Source organism: Rhea pennata, chromosome 4, assembly GCF_028389875.1.
Source record: "Rhea pennata isolate bPtePen1 chromosome 4, bPtePen1.pri, whole genome shotgun sequence".
NCBI lineage: Eukaryota > Metazoa > Chordata > Aves > Rheiformes > Rheidae > Rhea > Rhea pennata.
The window spans coordinates 35,739,866-35,756,988 of NC_084666.1; the positions used below are offsets into that span (position 1 = coordinate 35,739,866).

The 17,123-nt window shown below is 36.9% G+C and overlaps 1 protein-coding gene across 7 annotated transcripts in view; it reads right to left on the reverse strand.

The window, feature by feature from the left end:
- The window catches only part of TENM3 (teneurin transmembrane protein 3), a 319,443-nt gene that overhangs the window by 58,151 nt on the left and 244,169 nt on the right, over nt 1-17,123 (reverse strand). For 4 of the 7 annotated variants that reach the window (XM_062575781.1, XM_062575778.1, XM_062575780.1 and 1 more), the window contains exon 12: nt 3,414-3,560. In XM_062575781.1, coding sequence (XP_062431765.1) covers nt 3,414-3,560 — 147 coding nt within the window. Of the gene's footprint in view, nt 1-3,413; nt 3,583-6,130; nt 6,158-17,123 lie in introns of all 7 variants that reach the window. The other 3 variants (XM_062575782.1, XM_062575777.1, XM_062575783.1) reach the window with 2 other exon arrangements.

A 17,123-nucleotide genomic window follows, 5' to 3' on the forward strand; every position in this document is an offset into this window, starting at 1 on the left:
GCAGATGCATGAACTCAGCACTCCCCAGCAGCCACAGAGACAAACTAGAAAGCTGAAGAATCATGGGGAAGTATTTGAGCACAAACCAGAGAACATTAGTATACCATGTTATCGATCCTAATTCAAGTAGAAACTTTCTTCAGCGTCCTGAGCTTGGGTTATCTTTGTGCTTAGTTAGTTTACCTTTTGACATGCAAAACATTCTGACATCCAAAACATTAAAATAGGAACTAAGTTCCTATTTTAATTAGCAGCCTGCTTGTATACAAAAGAAAATATCATTCCACAAATGCCCAAATCTTACATGCTTTCGTGAAGCATTTGCTATTGGCCACCGTCAAATAAGGGACGCTGGGCAAGGTGACCTTTAGTCTGACACTGTGACAGCATTTATCCTAAGCAGGCTGTCTCAGCCTATGCAAGTAATTATAAAAATGCATCAACTGCTAAGCAAGCCTTGTTTTGTTATAATATTTATTTTAATTTTAGCAATAAAAGAATGTTAATAATACCTATTAATTCCTACTGGCGATAATCTGTCACTACTCTTAATAATTGAATAATAACTAATAAAGAACAAGCCTAACAAAGTAACCTCTTCAAGGAAGACTGACCTAAACTAAAGAATCCACAGTTTATTCTTCCTATGGAATGATGACAAAACACGTCCCATTTTGTTAAAGTGTAATAGTGAAACATTTTTTCCTAAGTAAGGAAGTCAGTCTTACTCCACCCATGGAAAACTCTGACTCTTGGTAAACTTTCCCGTCTCCCTACAGGACCATTAAGAGTTCAATTCAGCCTAAGGTCTGCTTGTGGCACACTTGTTCCTTCTAAGTTTTAAAATGTATGGAAAATTCTATTATTTCGTATCTAAACCAAAGACATGGAAAAATAGAGAAAGAACTATCCTTAAAGAGAAAGGATATGATCTATGAGACTTTCAAAAACCCTTATTACAATGAAGACACATAATAATGATCCCATATGTCAATAGCATGTAGAAGAGAAAATGATCAAAACGTCCTTTATTCCATAATCATTTCCTATGGATAATTTTCCCATTGAAGTCAGTGGATGGTCATGTTCACAGAATTTGAACATTCAGTTCCAGAAGAGCTAAGAACGAAAGCAAGACCAGGCACTGTTCTTAATATAAACTACAGTCACACTAACACATGAAATATATTTCATCCAGTGTACGATGAAACAGAAACTTTAAGAACTACGTATCAATTTGCTAACAACCAAGATAATTTTAATTGTATAAACATTGAGCCTAATGCGATGTAAATCACACTACTTGGGGTCATCAGTATAAATTCAGCATGAGCACTCAGATAACCTAATCTCCCACAGCAAAACAAATACGGCAAGGAGACATCCTTTTGCCATCACCCGTAGCTGTTTGCAATCTGAACGGCTTGTTCGAGAGATTAGTAGGCTGATTGCAAGTATTCTGGGAACAGGAAGAAAGACTGTTTCTCTTTCCAGGTGGATTTCTGGCAAAGAGAACTTACCTTTCCCAGTTTTGTTTGGTATCCTTAGTTTTTAATCTAACCTAATTTAAATGTTACAGTTTAACCCTTTTCCTTAGCCATTAATCAAAACTGAAGTGAATACGCTCCTTACTGAAGCACACAAATTAAAAATAAGGACCAATCCCTACCCCATACATAGCTGGGTCATGTCTGCAAAGAGAAAAGGTAGTAAAAACATCACTCAATGCTTTTTTTTTCCCCCCCAACAGTGTCTTTCTTTCTTTCTGAACTTTAAGTCATCCTGTTAGTTCCTTCTGCTCCAATTCCTTGTTCTTCTTCCTCTTTTACTCACAAATAACTATCATTTTTTTTCAGTCCGAAGCATCTCCTTTTCCCTTGTTCTCTTTATGTGCATTCCTGTTCACCATGCTTCTATTCCTCCTGCTGCTGTTACCTGCTGTTGACTCTCTCTCCTGCTTTCTGACATGCAACCTCACTCTGTTTTCTTTAATATTTATTCAATCTGTTTTAGTCTATCCTTGGGCTTTCAGTCTTCCTCTTCCTCTTTTTTTTCCCCCTAGATCATCTGCTTTTCCCTCCAAACGGCCTTTGTCCTAACCTTTCTAATTATTCTTTCTCCTTGCTTTCTCTCTTTTCATGCTTGCAGGTTTCCTGTCTTCCTTATGTTCATAATCCTTTGGCCCATCTGAAGCTAATTCCCTGAATGGCACATCTTTGCATGAAGAGCCTATGGCTAAATCACTCCTCTTGCTCCCTTCACACATGCAGAAATTCAGCTTTGCACTAGCTCACTGTAGACTAGATCATCTCAGATTCTTCAGGCCCCTAAAAGTGTAAAGTAGATTCAAAATGTAAAATATGTAAAGGCTAAGTGTGGTAAATCAAATGATTTGTAAGACAGTAAACAGTGGCAGCACTGTTTTGATCATGTGATTTATTTTCCTCAAGAAGTAAATGCTGCTGTAACCCACAGTTTATGATGTCTCAGATCCCAACTGCAATCAGGATATGAGAGCAAAGAGCAAACCAACAACAGGAAAGATACAAGCAGTCTAAAAATGAAAAATAAAGTCAGTCCCATATGACATCATCACCCCCCAAAGGCTCTAATGGAGGTTTTTATCTCTGCTCTGGATCTAAAAGTTAAAAAAAAAAAAAAAAAAAAAAAAAAAGAGTAGATGAAAAGAGCAGATGAGAGAGCCAGAAAGACAACAAAAGTATTAAAAAGACCTAATATTTGACTACTTTCACATTTTAACTGGTTTGGGGAGTTTTTTGTGGGATTTGAGTCATGTCAGAAAGTCACAGTCCCTCTATTTTCACTACCTGACAATGATTTGATCACAGATTGATTCCTTCAGTCAACAGTCCTGCATGCATCTCACTGCAGATTCTTATCTGTCACACCAGTGACAGACTGCAGAAAAGCAAGCGTAAGAAAGACTGACTTCCAGAAGCATCCTGTCAATTATCTGAGCATTCACAGGCTATGGATGAGTGAGATTTTTGTTGACTGGGCAAGCCATTGTTTCCAGAAATAGTATCACAGGTCAAAGTCCCTGTTCGGTCTTTTCTCTTGGGATAATTTCCTTGTGAGGTCACTGAAAATACGAATTCTCATCTTTTTTTTTTTTTTTTTTCTTTCTCTTCCACTGCACTTTGCTGAATTGAGACCATACTTTGTTCCAGTACTGAGCAACGTCACAGGGAAACTAATATGCCACCGAGCAGTTTCTAAGTATGAATTTTGCCTGTTGCAATAATCTTGTAAGGCTTGGCTAGCACGTCGCACGAAAGCAGCTAGTAAAACACACGCGTGACTCTCTCAGCTGTATTTTTTCACCTGACTGTAAAATCTCAGTTCCTCAACATGTTTTCCCTAATGTTCAAACTTCAGCTAGTATATCTTACCTCCTTCGTTGTCCTTACTGTCAGTGCAAAGAGTTTCCATGGCTACGTCGCAGCCGGCTCCCCGCCACCCTGGCTGGCAGACGCAATGCCAGCCGTTTTGGTCCAGCGTGCACCTTCCGTTGCTGTTGCAGAGGCCAGGGCAGCCCTCTATTGAGACAGACAAAGCAGAAAATCACCAGTGATTTAAATATTGCAATTACGTCAACCAAAAAAAAAAAAAAAAAAAAAAATACAAAGAAGGGACACTTACTGGGAACAGGCCTTTATAACAGCACAGATACTGTAATTGCACATGGAGTGGAACAGCAACATTACCTGGGGAATGTAATTCTTAACAAAGTGGCATCTGTGATTGGCCTGACACTTGAGACACCACTTACCTGTACAGGCAGGAAATATACACACCAATCCTCTAAATACCTGCAGGCCAGACAAAATTAAGTTTGTTTTTTTAACTTTTTTTTGTTGTTTTTGGCAAAGTAACAAGAGATGAGTGCACAGCCCAAACATAGCTGCATAAAATGATACATTTTTCTGCGCTCATAGAATAGAACATTATTTGATCTATGCAGTATTGGTTACTTACTGGTATAAATGTTTCAGCTCCCTGTTACTAAGACCAAATCCCTCCAAATTCTTAAGTAGGAAAGCATGTATAATTTTAGCCACATAGTAAAAGAGAACGTTAACTTTATCTGGTCTCAGAGTTGCCGTATATTCATGTGAAATTACAGTGCGTTAAATAATTGCACAAAGTATAGGCCAGTTTTAATGACTATACTTTATGCCAAAAGTACATTCCTTTTCACAGAATAAGCAAAGCCCAGGAAATAGAGAAGCAGCTTAGCATCTATTCTAACAAACATTAGGATTCAGGCTGCATACGGATGGGACAGGACCAACAGGATTTCCAAGTAAATGTAATAGCTGTGCGTATTTGATTACTTAGGACGGACAAAATGAAATACCATAAGGACCACAATAAAACATTGATAGACTGAACAAAAACACGGTAGTGACGTGCTTCAAGACAGATAGCAGAGAGTGATTTTTTGTGACAGTCTCCCTAAGGCTTTTGTGCTGTTACCTTTATATCCTATCTTGTCTGCTTTTATGGCCAAGGAGGGAAAATTTGGGAAACAATTAAAATAATTTAATATATCCAAAATCTATAATTGCTTTCACTCTAACATTACATTAAAAAAAAAAAACAGTATCTGTCACTTCCTAGTGATGAAATCTGGCATGCAGCCAACATGGCCTGTATGAGGATGACAACACTTTATAAATATGTAGATTCTGGTGTTCCTTATCTGTGACTATGATAAGACATTGACAGAAGCAAGTACAGAATGGCACTAAGCATCTTAGGTGAAAGTGGCTACAAATCAGGTATTTTTGGACACAACAATTATCTGCAAATTTTTATTAAAAAAGCACTAAGAAATGGGCAAAAACATCTCTTCACTTTCTAGGACTATTGTCTTTGTGAACTAATCTACCAACCTGTTTTGGTTGAACTTGAGCTTAGAACATTCTTCCAGAAGTAATAGCTTATCTTTTCTTCTAAAGAATTATGAATATAATGATTCCTTTTGACTATGCAATTTCAAATTACAAAAATTCACAGAAAAAAGTTATAAAGGGCACTTAACTCTTGTCAAATTACTCATAGAAGACAGAGAATCATAACAGCCTCTTATGAGAAAATAGGATGATGTTATAGTTATGGATATCATGCCATCATGCCAGGCTGAGATTAGTCTTGCTACTCTTTTTCTTGCAGACTGTAGCTGCTAACAGTATTTGTTCATATAGAGAGAGCTATTTTTTTAATGAATGTTTCTTCTGTTTCATTTATTGAAGACATACAGATTTAATTGCCCTATTGACAGAGTGTTTTAGAAGTCAATTGGGTACACTCAAGACTTATTGTGTGAAAGCCTGGATATTGCCATGAATATTGCCATATTCTAATGAAAAAAAAACACAAAGAAGGAATAGAAAAAGATACTCAGGGAAAGAGGGGTAGGATATTTGTTAACATTTTTTCTATCAGATTTTACCATAACTGAAGATATAAGAATCTTTGCTGTTTCATATTGGGTGTTCACATCCTTGAGCCTTTCAATTGAAAATGTTGCATAAAGCATATAAACTTTCTAGCTTCATACAAAACACAAGTCATAATTTCATATAGATTTGTCACACTTAGATAAACAAAAGCTTAAAATCCTGACTTATTCTATTGATCTGGCTATATAAAAATATATCTGTAAGTAATCTATTCTTTAGAAAGACTGGCACTTGTTCTGTGACAGGAGTATCACTTTGCTTCTTTTCCTAAATCTTTGCTTTTTTATAGGTAGAAGTCCAATGACAAAGCCAACAAAGATAAAGTACCAAACAGCAAAAGAATACTATCTTCAGTTTTTGGTTCAAGCAAAATCTAATACATGTACACAGTTTGTAAAGAGAAGTGTAACAACTAATAAAATATTATTATATAACATAAGTGAGATTTCATATTTTAATTTGAGATGGGTTGAAACTAATATGAATTATATCTATAATCCATGGAATGTATGTAAGAAAAGATACCAAAGTTGCCAAATCTATTACAGTGGTCACTAGGTATTCATATATATATATATATATAATAAAAAAAAAAATACATGTAGGTATAGGCATGTCAGCAAAGAGCAAATATACAGTACCTTTCACTATCTTATCCAAATAGTGAGCTTGAGAGTTAAAAAGAAAAAAAAAAAAAAAAACAGACAGACATTTCAGAAGTGTCACATAAAACAAGAATTGTTCAGAATTCACATGCAAATCGAGCAGGTGCACCTGACATGAGAGATCTTACATTACAAAATGAAAATGTATTTCACAGCTTTTAAAAATGCAAGAAATTCCCTTTTCGGCAAACACACTCATCATTCAATGAAACAATATTTCAAAAACGAAGCCTGCAGGAGAAAGAGATGCTACCTTTCTAAGATAAGGCTTTCTATTTCTGATTTCTTTTCACATGCTTTGATTTTTGTATATAAAAACATAATCAAAGCTAGTAAAGAAATCCAATTTTCAGTACAACATAAGAGTCATTACTTAGCTTACGAGCTTTGAAACACTGACCATGCTGGAAGATCTTTGATTTGCAGGTCATGTACACACAGGCAATTATGTAAAATAAGTTAGACCATATGTGCAGGGTGGAGGAGGGCGTACCGGGGCTAGCAGCGGGGTGATCCACTCCTTTTGGAAGGACGGGTGAAAATTAAACTTAGCCTTCAGATGTATAAAAACAAATAAAATGGTATACCCAAGAATAGCAAGACTTTTTTGATAAGTTATGATGCTTAAGGTTTGAGGAGGACAGATGGATGAATGACAGACAGACCACGAGATGGATGTAAAGCACTAGGCCCCGCTTTAAATACGAAACACAGAGGAGATGTGTTACATGCTCCCCCCTTATTTCAGGAAAGGGACGTGGGCGGCAGTCGCGTACAGCAAAACCTCGCAGCACAGGTCCGTCGCAGGCCACCAAACCCAGCTACTGGCTCGCCTGGTGACAGGAGGTTACAAAATCTGATCCCTTTTCGCAAGGTCTCCCAACACAACCCCTACGCTCAGTTGTTTTCAAAACCTGACCTTTTCTAGATCTGTGCTGGATAACGGCCCCAGTCCGACAACTGCTCTGTCACTCACTATCAACCCTCAACATTGCTTATTGGATGGGTAAGAAAGGCATTTCCAACCATGAGATTTCACTCCGATTCGGCCGAATGGGAAAAAGCTTTTCCTAAGACCGAGGAGGAAGGCGGTGAGACACGGAGCCTCACAGAAGCCACAATCATACTGCTGTGACAGAGAGGGACATCGTGCCCCTCTCTCAAAGAAGAAAATGCCAGACGCCCACTGCACAACTTTTTTTCTTCGCTATTATGATAAAGGAGGAAACAAACTAAGAAGACAAAAACATCGGTTACAGAACATTTAGATGGCAGCAACAAAGTACCCTTTCACATAAACCACAAGCAAAAAGAAAAGAAAAGCGATGCAGCTGCATTTCAGGATGCTTCAAATTCTTCGCTCTCATACCAATATAACATGCTCCTACAGAACCACTCTTGGAGTACTGTGTAGTATATGTGGAGGAAAAATCAAGTTTTGTTCCATAAAATGGAAGCAATTAGGTCTCACTAGAGAACGCATCTGTCCACCAGCGAAGCCTTAAAAGCCTCTACAAAGGTAGGAAGAAACAACAAAATGGAACATAGGAAAAAAACTGAAAATAGTCCCTGCAAACCCAGACCCCCACATGCTAAGATTCCTTTCAGAAATCCCATCTGCAATTTAGGTAAAAGGAAGAAGAAACTCTTTAGGGTTTTTAAATCCAGTAGTCTTAAAAGAAGCCGGTTCCAGATCATATACCTAAAAGGCTTGGAAACCAAGTTCTGCATTTCAGCATCCTTTTTCTCATGGTCATTCTACAGTTTTAACATTAAGGACAATGGTATAAACTGTTCTGGTGAACATGTTGCATCCCAGAATCAAAAAGCAGAAAATAGGTGACCAAAAAAAGTTATTTTTGTAGCGGAATTTAGCTAGCGGAATTTAACTAGGAATTTAGTCTTCCTTATCTTCAGAGCACTGCGACTGAAATAGGAATGAATCCCGTTCTAGGTGGAAGTATGAAATAGGAGGCTGAAGGGCATCTCCCTGCTTTTCCCTCTACCTAGAAAATCATAGGCAGGATTTGGAGCACAGTCCTACTCTTCACAGTATTTAAGTATAACTCCTTGAGAAGTCTAATGATCTAATTATAGAATTGATTATATTATTTAATCTATACCTGTAAGGGTTTTCTTGTTGGATTTAAGACTGTGAAATTTAAAATCTTAGTATTATTTCAACAAGTAGAGGGAATTCATACAGCTCCACACGGAATACAGAAAAAACAAATGAAGGTATAAAATGTGCAAATTTTCTAGCATAGTCAAAATCTGAGAAAATGTAAGTGGCATTCAAAATTCATATAAATAAAATACAAGTTGCATTAGCAAGGTATGTGGATATTTATGTAAAGATGTTGCAGATAAATGTACTTTGAAAGGACTGCCTGGCACTGCCTGGCAAACTCACGTTTACCATGGTATTTCACAACTAGATAGAATCCAGACCCTTTTCTCTTCTCTTCTTCTTTTTTTTTTTTTTTAAATGTCTTCTGCTAGCCTCCTATTAGAGATGTAAGTCAGTATCTTCTTCAGATTATTCATAAGCTACTTCCTGTAGGTATGCCAGAATAGCCACAGAACATAAGTCTACATTAAATCCATTTATCCCAATCAGCTCCTGTTTAAATCAGCAGGAGTTGCGTACCCATTGATTTGATGTTCCTTAATTGGTGCTCGTAGCACTGCTTTATTACCGATTAATCTGTCATAAAGGATTATAACAGTGACAGGCTTCTAAACACAGCATAACAAATTTATATTCCTAGGAGCTTATACCATAACCCTTCATAAGACATTTTCACTCACCATAATCTTTGTAATCGATACACTAGGCTAAAATATGCCAAATATTTTGTGCAGTATACAGTCCCATTACAGTGTAAGCTCACAGCAGTAAGTAAATCAAGAGTTACTTTGCCAGAAGCAGAAATTAGACATCGTGGCACCACTAGACTTGAGGCAAAAATATAAAAGAACGTGACCAAAGTGGCTTCGACCAAGATGAGTCTAAATTGCAAACTAGCAGGCTTTTTTTTGCTTCCTCCATCTTGCAAGCCTGAGCAGAACCTCTGTCTCTGCTTCTTTAACACCACTAGCTTTCTCCCTTCCTTAGTGTGCTGCTGCCTCTCCCTCTTAAGCCTCTTAAAGAAGTCAGGAAAAAGGAATTAGAAAGAGAGAGGCAAGCCAAAGTGGGGGAGGGGAAGGAAGAGGATGAAGAAATAATTTTGGTATATAGCAAACAATGAAAAATACTGCATCAGTTTGCTGTAGCTCATTTTGGGGCTCAAAATAAGGTTTTCTTCAGGACTGGCCTGCCTTACAAAGCAGGTCTTCATATACATGAACTCAGCATACGAATGCAGCTTGCTTACGCTCATTATCTGTGTTTAAATGTTATAACATAAATTTTCACTATTTAAATTCAAGAATGTTTTTTGTGTATAACTTTGTTTACACTACATATGACAAATAAAAAAAAACACATTAAAAGAATATGGAAGTTGCAAAGTCAAACATTCAAAATGTAAGTGAAACCAGATTTATAGATACCTGTACTATTTTTATACCCTCCTCCCTGGAACACATACCCTTGCAATATGATCTTTCATATATAATGATATATTTTTTTGCAGTGGGACCTATGTCTGTCAGTGTACAGAACTGACAGTCCTCATTTAGCACTCCTCTCGGGAGCAACATGTGGCCGATGCTTTAATAACAGGCACACCATGTTAACCTAGACAAAGAAGTAACAGTTTTCTCACAGACTTTTGTATGATCACTCTCACAAGGTCAAAATTATTTATTATAGTATCTTCATGCTATTGGTGTGAGTGGAGAATGTATTCTTCACTCATTTTACTAGTGGGTAAGTGAGACAGAAAAAGATTAAAGCGAAAAGTAGCCACCTATTTTGGCTGCAACATCTACGATGTGATTTTTCAAAATACTTAGAATTTCACAGAATTTCATACACAGAAAACACCGGTTTCCCTTTGCTAACCTGTAGCTGTGCGTACACTCAGTGTTTTAGTAAACCATATTCAAGGAACTCTTACCACATCCCCCCAAAATGAATAGTCAGGGCACACTCTCCTAAAGTTTGCCCTTCTGAATTACTAGCAGAAAATCTGCAGTAGAAGCAAGAGTAGAAAGCAGTTCTCCAAGAAACCATAGTTAACCGGAAGATGATGCTGCCCACCTCTCTCAGCCACAAATGATGCAAAGTTTCTACAGGCAACAGCCCCTTCACAGTCTTCTAATATTCTCATATCAGGTAAATCAGGTGAAGAGGAAGAAGCAATTAAAGATGTAATTACAGTTTTTATCATAATGATGTACATATACAAGGACAAATAAACATTGTATTATTGCTTCCTGACTTCATGTTCTTGACCTTACAACTTTACTAAGGTTCTTAGTTTTTTGGGGGCGTGAGAAAGCTCTTAAGTCTTACGTACAAAAAGTAAGCTGAAAAAAGGAAAGGAAGGGAAAAAAATTCCATTCTGTGGCATTTTATGTTTTTCATGGTGAACAACATGGTGAGAAGCTTCGATAAACCACTTAAGGTTATGCCGGTTGTGCTAACAAAGTGTTACAAGGGTGTTTTGTATTCCCTGTACAGCCCAGCAGTAGGAGAGGTACACATTTTATTAGCTGTTTCACAGATGTTCACCAACAGCAGAGAAATTGTGAGAGTTTAATTGCAAGCTTTAGGGAGAATGAACTTGTTTTTGGGTTTGTTTAGTGGCAACTAGTACAAAACCCAAAGTTGACTGCTCTGGTCTAGCCCCTCTAACCTGTCCAAGACTTACTCCCTAACTCCTCATTCTGGCTTAAGGCTCCTGATACAGCTACCTGACCTCCCTGGAGATGTTCTTCATTCTTCTACTTAGCCACAATTTAACTATCCTGTCAACGAAAACATCCTTTGAATGTAAAAAAACAAATATCCATTGTGATATTGCAATCCAGTATTTCTTATTTGATCCACAGTAGATTTGCAGAATAGCATATTGAGTCTTTTAAGTAACTGTTTGTACTCACAAAAGATGACTGAAAAAACTGCCTTGCTTCCACACAAAATGTCTATACCACTATCAAAAAAAAAAAAAAAAACCATTTAGGAGTCCACAGCTCACCAAATTTTAAAGCCCCTGCCTCTAGCATGTCTTCCAAAGGAGTTCATTCATGCAAAAATCATGATCTACTACTCAGCCTTCTCTGAGTAACTTCTGCCTGGCAAACTCCTTTCTAACTTGAATTTGTGCAGTTGATTATCCTTATTAAGCACAGAACCCTGCACTTACTGAATTGAACATTGTTTTTCTGGATACCCTGTTTGCCTATTTGTTAGAGTGATTTTAAATTCTTATCCTGTCTTCCAAAGTGCTTGGGGGACAGTGGGCTTTGGTATCATTTGTAAATGTAATACTCTCTTACTCATCACCGGACAGTACTGAGAGCAGCTGTAAGCAGCTCATAGTCATCATCCTTTTTCTGAGTTTATAAGAACCTTGTCTTAGACATACCATATGTTCAGATCTTGGCTGCCAATAGAGGGGGATTATGAACACTCTTTCCTTTTGAGATTATTTTCCTTCTAAATTCACATTTTGCCTTGCTTGTAAAGGAGAACACATGCACGGAATAATAATTTTGGGCAATCTTCCTAGTTTCCTTGCTTTGGCCAAAGCATACTCTTCAGCCTGACATCGTACCTTCTTCATTATTTTTGCACTTATTCTCCAGTGCCTGTGTAGATCTGCAAGAGATATCCACTGCATACACTTCCACAGAGAGATCTGAATTCACTGCAATTTATCCCTTGCCAAAACCACAACAATTCTTTGCAGCAGTCATTTACAGGTTTTTGTGTGTTATGACAAGAGCAGATTTTTTGTTCTGGAGTCCGTCCCAAATTTAGTTTTAAGATAATGTTTCTCACCATTATTATAGGAAAGCTATCGCTATCTTAGAATATAAGGTTCAGTTGCTTTTAAGGGGTTTAATAGACATCAGAAGTTCATGACTGCTAAGGTGTTCATGAGCAGTTATTCACTTCTTGTTGTTTCCTATTTAACATCTATCTAAACTGGAAAGCATTCAAAGAAACTCTACTCACATTTAAAAGCTGAAAAAAATCAAATACTTCTTTGAAATCACTGACAAAACTCTGTAAGAAAAAGGTGCACATCAATCCTGATGCTGATATTAAGAATTGCATGAAAAGAAAAGGAAAGCCTTATCGTTTCCGTCTTTCTTTCTGACTGGGAGTATCTTCCGTATGTGCCTGGTGGCGTGACTAGGTAATAGTGTAACTGCACAGCCTACAAAAGCATTTCCTTTCTGGCCACTTCAACTCCAGTCTGCTTTGCAACATGCTGTAAAAGTCCTCACATCTCTGAGGAGTCTGCTGTTTTTTGAAAATGTGCCCAACTTGAACTTCACATGTGGTCCTCATTTAAATGCAAATCAACCAATTAGCAATTTAAAGTACACTAACAGATAATTTGTTTTTGAGATACTTGATCTTGAAAAGTGTTAAGGCCTGACCAATAATTCACTTCTTTTTACAGCTTGAGATACGTAGCTACCAGAAATCTGGTTGATTACCTTCAATTTTCCTGGTAACGCAAATTTTTTCAGCAAATGTACAAATATCTTGCATATTTAAAGCTTGGCCTGGCAAATTGTAACATGCTCTTCAGGCACAGGAAAGATCAAAAACATAGTTGTACTAAACTACATGAAATATTGTTAAAATGTGGTTATCAGCCCCGCGGGTGCTATGAAAGTCAACTTCTCTATTTCATAAAATTTTTGCATTGATGGTACAGCTGTAAATATTGTGGTGAAATCCTGACTCCAATGAAGTCAGATGTTTCTAAAACATTAATTTTGAAAGTATGATTTCATTCATAATAGTTTGATGAATGGTATTTAATGTAATTAGTTTTGAAATTCTGGTAATATTACTCGAGACTACACTGACTGACATACATGACTGATGAAATTCATATTGAAGTAAATTCTATGAAACCAAAACTAAGGAAAAATATCAGTTTAAAAATTTTTGATAAGTACAGAATACATCAATACAGCAGTAATTTGTTTTAATATGAAGGGAAGCATTTTGTTCTTATCAAAACTCCACAATCTCAAAAGAATCTTAAGATTTAATGATGATTTATTGGTATGAATGCATTGAGATAGATAAAATACCTAAGTATTTAAAAGAACACTGAATGTAAAAATACTTGGTAGCACCAAATTTTTGAGAAGAATAAGCTACGCTTGGCAAATCGGTTACAGTAGCAATATGGCAGCAGTCACCACAGTACCAGTTATTCATGCTGCCTTTTCTGCACCACGCAAATCTGAAGACGATCAATCAAGCCCTTAAACAGACCATGACTTAGTTTGTCAAGTCTATACTCTAAGGAAATATAGCCATATTCAGTTTTTAATAATCACTTCTTTTAATTAACAGGAAGAGGAGGAACACGTTTGTTTTGACTTGCTCTCTGATCAAGTGTTTTTCCCTTTAGTCATATTTGAAATCGCTAGTGAAAGGAACTCTGAGCTAAACACATGTTGAAGAAAGCAGGTGAAGATCTTACAACTTTTTAGAAGATATTACTTCCCAAAATAAGTGTTCCTCAACACTGTCAGTACTTCTGAGCTTCCACCACTCATGGTCACACAGAAAACCAGCAAGCAAATGCCTTCATGTTTACCCATACTCAGAAAAAACCCGTTCTAACCAGTCACTAGGATACAGTCAGTAGTAATGGGAATGCACTTACAGGATTGTGCTCCAGATGTTACTTATTATTCTATAATTGTGAGAATCTAAACCTGAAAACTTTCTTGTTTTTCTAGTTAAAAGAGCTGCCTCTAGAAACCTTTTGCAAAGGAAAACTTATTTTTTGTTTGATTGGTTTTAATGTCATTTCATGCAAATAAAAATGTTCTTTCTCCTTGTATTTTTCTCCTATTTGCTTTTTCCTATTATTTTTATCTCAATTAAATTTTAGGGGGAATGAATCTGGGAAAATTCTTAGATGATAAAACAATTAGCTGCCAGTTGTCACCAGAATACAAACATATTTCAAGTTTTACCTTTTCACTGTGGACCACCATTTGAACAACATTTGATGTGAATTTCATTTCTGTATACCAGGTGAAGTAACCTCATGCAGCTCTCAAAAGTAGCATGAATACTCCTGCAGTAACTTTAGCCCTCCCAAGGAATTAATGTGAATGCTTAATGACATTAATCAATATTTGTATCTCTTATGTTTAATGACATGTATTCCATGCATACATACATAAATATTCATTTTGGACTGGCTGATAATTGTTCAATATCATAACAATTAAACAGCTGTAACCTGTCCCATGTGTTAGTAATGGAGCTACAGGCAAGCTTCTTAAACAGATGGTCTTACCCACCCATGTTTAATGTTAAAGACTTTTTAAAAAAGAGGTGTTGACAAATCTGAATAAGAAGGCATAGTTTCAATGCAAATTGGCCAATTTGCAATTCAGATTACTCTAAAACTAATTTGGTCTATAGAAAAAATTAAGCTTCATTGTAAAACTGAGACATTACCCAGCACATGGATACAGCAGATTCCCCACCAACATAATTATTTACTGATTTCATTCAGATAACAGAGTTTAATGGAAATCAGCTGGATAAGTATTCATATTTATGGGCTTCCTACGACAGTTACTTAATTTATCTGTAGTACATGCCAGTTATATCACAAAAAAATAATAGACTATCTGAAATAATAGCTCTTCCAATCTCACAGAACAACTATTCAGACAGGAGAGGGTCACTGAACTTGCTGCGAACCAGGATAGAAAGGAAATTAAAACATATTTTAGCACAACTGTGTTATGGAAACTTAATTACAGACCAAATTTTCTTCTGGGCTATCACCTGGGCACCAGCTGTGCATGTGCAGCCTTGTATCACACTGAGATGCAGGTAGAGCTTCACAGAATAATATAAGGATGCTCACCTCAGACCCATGAATGTCACTCCCAGACCAAACAAACAGTTGACGGGTGATTTTCCAAAGCTCTGTAATAAATTGTTGATTTAACCTACTCTCATATGGATACAGGCAATGGTAAAATATTACGACTCTCAGCAGGGAAAAGACAGTAAGCAATTTAGATGGTCTTAAAGTATTTGGAGCATATATTGCCAGTGTTTAGTTCAAACCTGCAAGATGCTGTACAATAGCTGTAAATCCTCATTTTCGCTAACTCCCGTCAAATTCAGTTCACCACAACACAGGTAATTATCTGCTGAACATCTCTGATATAAATCTTTGGAAGTATGTGGTGAGTGCAACAGCAATGACTCGCGAATGTGGCCCATATCAGGTATGGTATTTAAGTCAGAGATGTCCCATGCAAGCACACTGGAACAGGGGATGCTAGCAACATGCACCAGCTTTCTCACATTAGTCAAAGCAATCTTGCTTATCTTACTGTACATACGGCTTCAAAAAAGAAAAAAAAAAAATCTGCTTTATTTAGTCTACTTTACCGTCTCTCACAAACCAAATGCATATAGAAACATACGTGTATTGTTTGCCAGTTCCAGTCTTTGCGACCCTAAAACTTACAGAAAGTATGATGCTTAAACCAAGGTTCTCTGAGAAACAGATGTCTGAATTTCATCTGAACAAAAAAAACAAATCTTTGCGATCACCTATGATTTTGCTTCCCAAAGTCCTCAAGAACTGAAATAAAATCAATTTTTTTTCCATCTTATAAGAATCAGAAGTTCCCTAGGCCAATTTTCCTTGTGAATATCTTGAGTATACATGAAAATCAGCATAACTCAAAAGGAACCTAGAGTTTGAAAGACATTAGACAGGAATACCACTAAGGACGGCCTTCTTTTACCTACACCGATGGGTTTGTGTCTTTCTTTCAGCCTCTTAATACGTGTCATCTAACAATACAAATAGCAGGCTAACCAAATATGAGACAGGACAGACAGGGAACATATTTATAAATTGTTAGCTGAGGTGCAAATCTTTACCATTTTAAACTGCATTTGTGCTTTACAAAAAAGCACAATGACCCTGACCAAATGAGTTATGGATTTAGATGAACATAACAGCAAGACTCCAGTTAGCACCTCTGTGATTAAAGCATGCACGTTCACCTCACTCTGGGCAGCCACCTAAAGATCTAGTGGTATAGTCCTTTCCCAAAGAAGTTACAAACTTAAGTCAATGCACTTCACGTGGCTTACAACCACAGCGGCACCAAACTAGTAAGTCTGTATTCCTGAAGTGCTTCACACTACTGTAGTGAGATGGTTAATAGCTTTTAGAAATAAGATTGGGGAAATTTTCTATTTTTAGGCTTATAAAGGGAGAGTGAGTGTCTTTCATATGCACAACAAAAGTTATGTAAATATTCTACCAGGCTGAGAGTTGTAGCAGCATAGAAGTGTGTGGGTAACAAATGGAGGGTGACAATAAGAAAACTGGGGTGTATATACAGAGAAACATGCTGATGTCCCTTGTATTTTGAAATTTATTGCCCAACAGAAGCTACTATAAACTCTAGGGCTGGTGAAAAAAAAGCAAACTGACTCTTCATTTTCAAAGCTGACAAAGCATCTGTTTTTACTACATGAAGATGGAACTACTCCTGGAAATGAATAATAAAATGGTTTCTCTGCAAAGCTGGGGTCCTGAAGAAAAATAAATATAATAATGGGCTAGAGGCTATACCTCATTACTCGTCTTTGAGGCTGTAATTGCAATATAAACAAATCAAATGATCGATCTTTACAGCAGCAGCCTCAGAGTAAATATACATTTAAAGAATAAACAGGTGGGAAGACAGACCTGCTTGCCCAATGCTGAGGAAAAACTTGTTTGTGCCTAATACGTTGGAAAAATTGTTCAAGAGCAGTTCA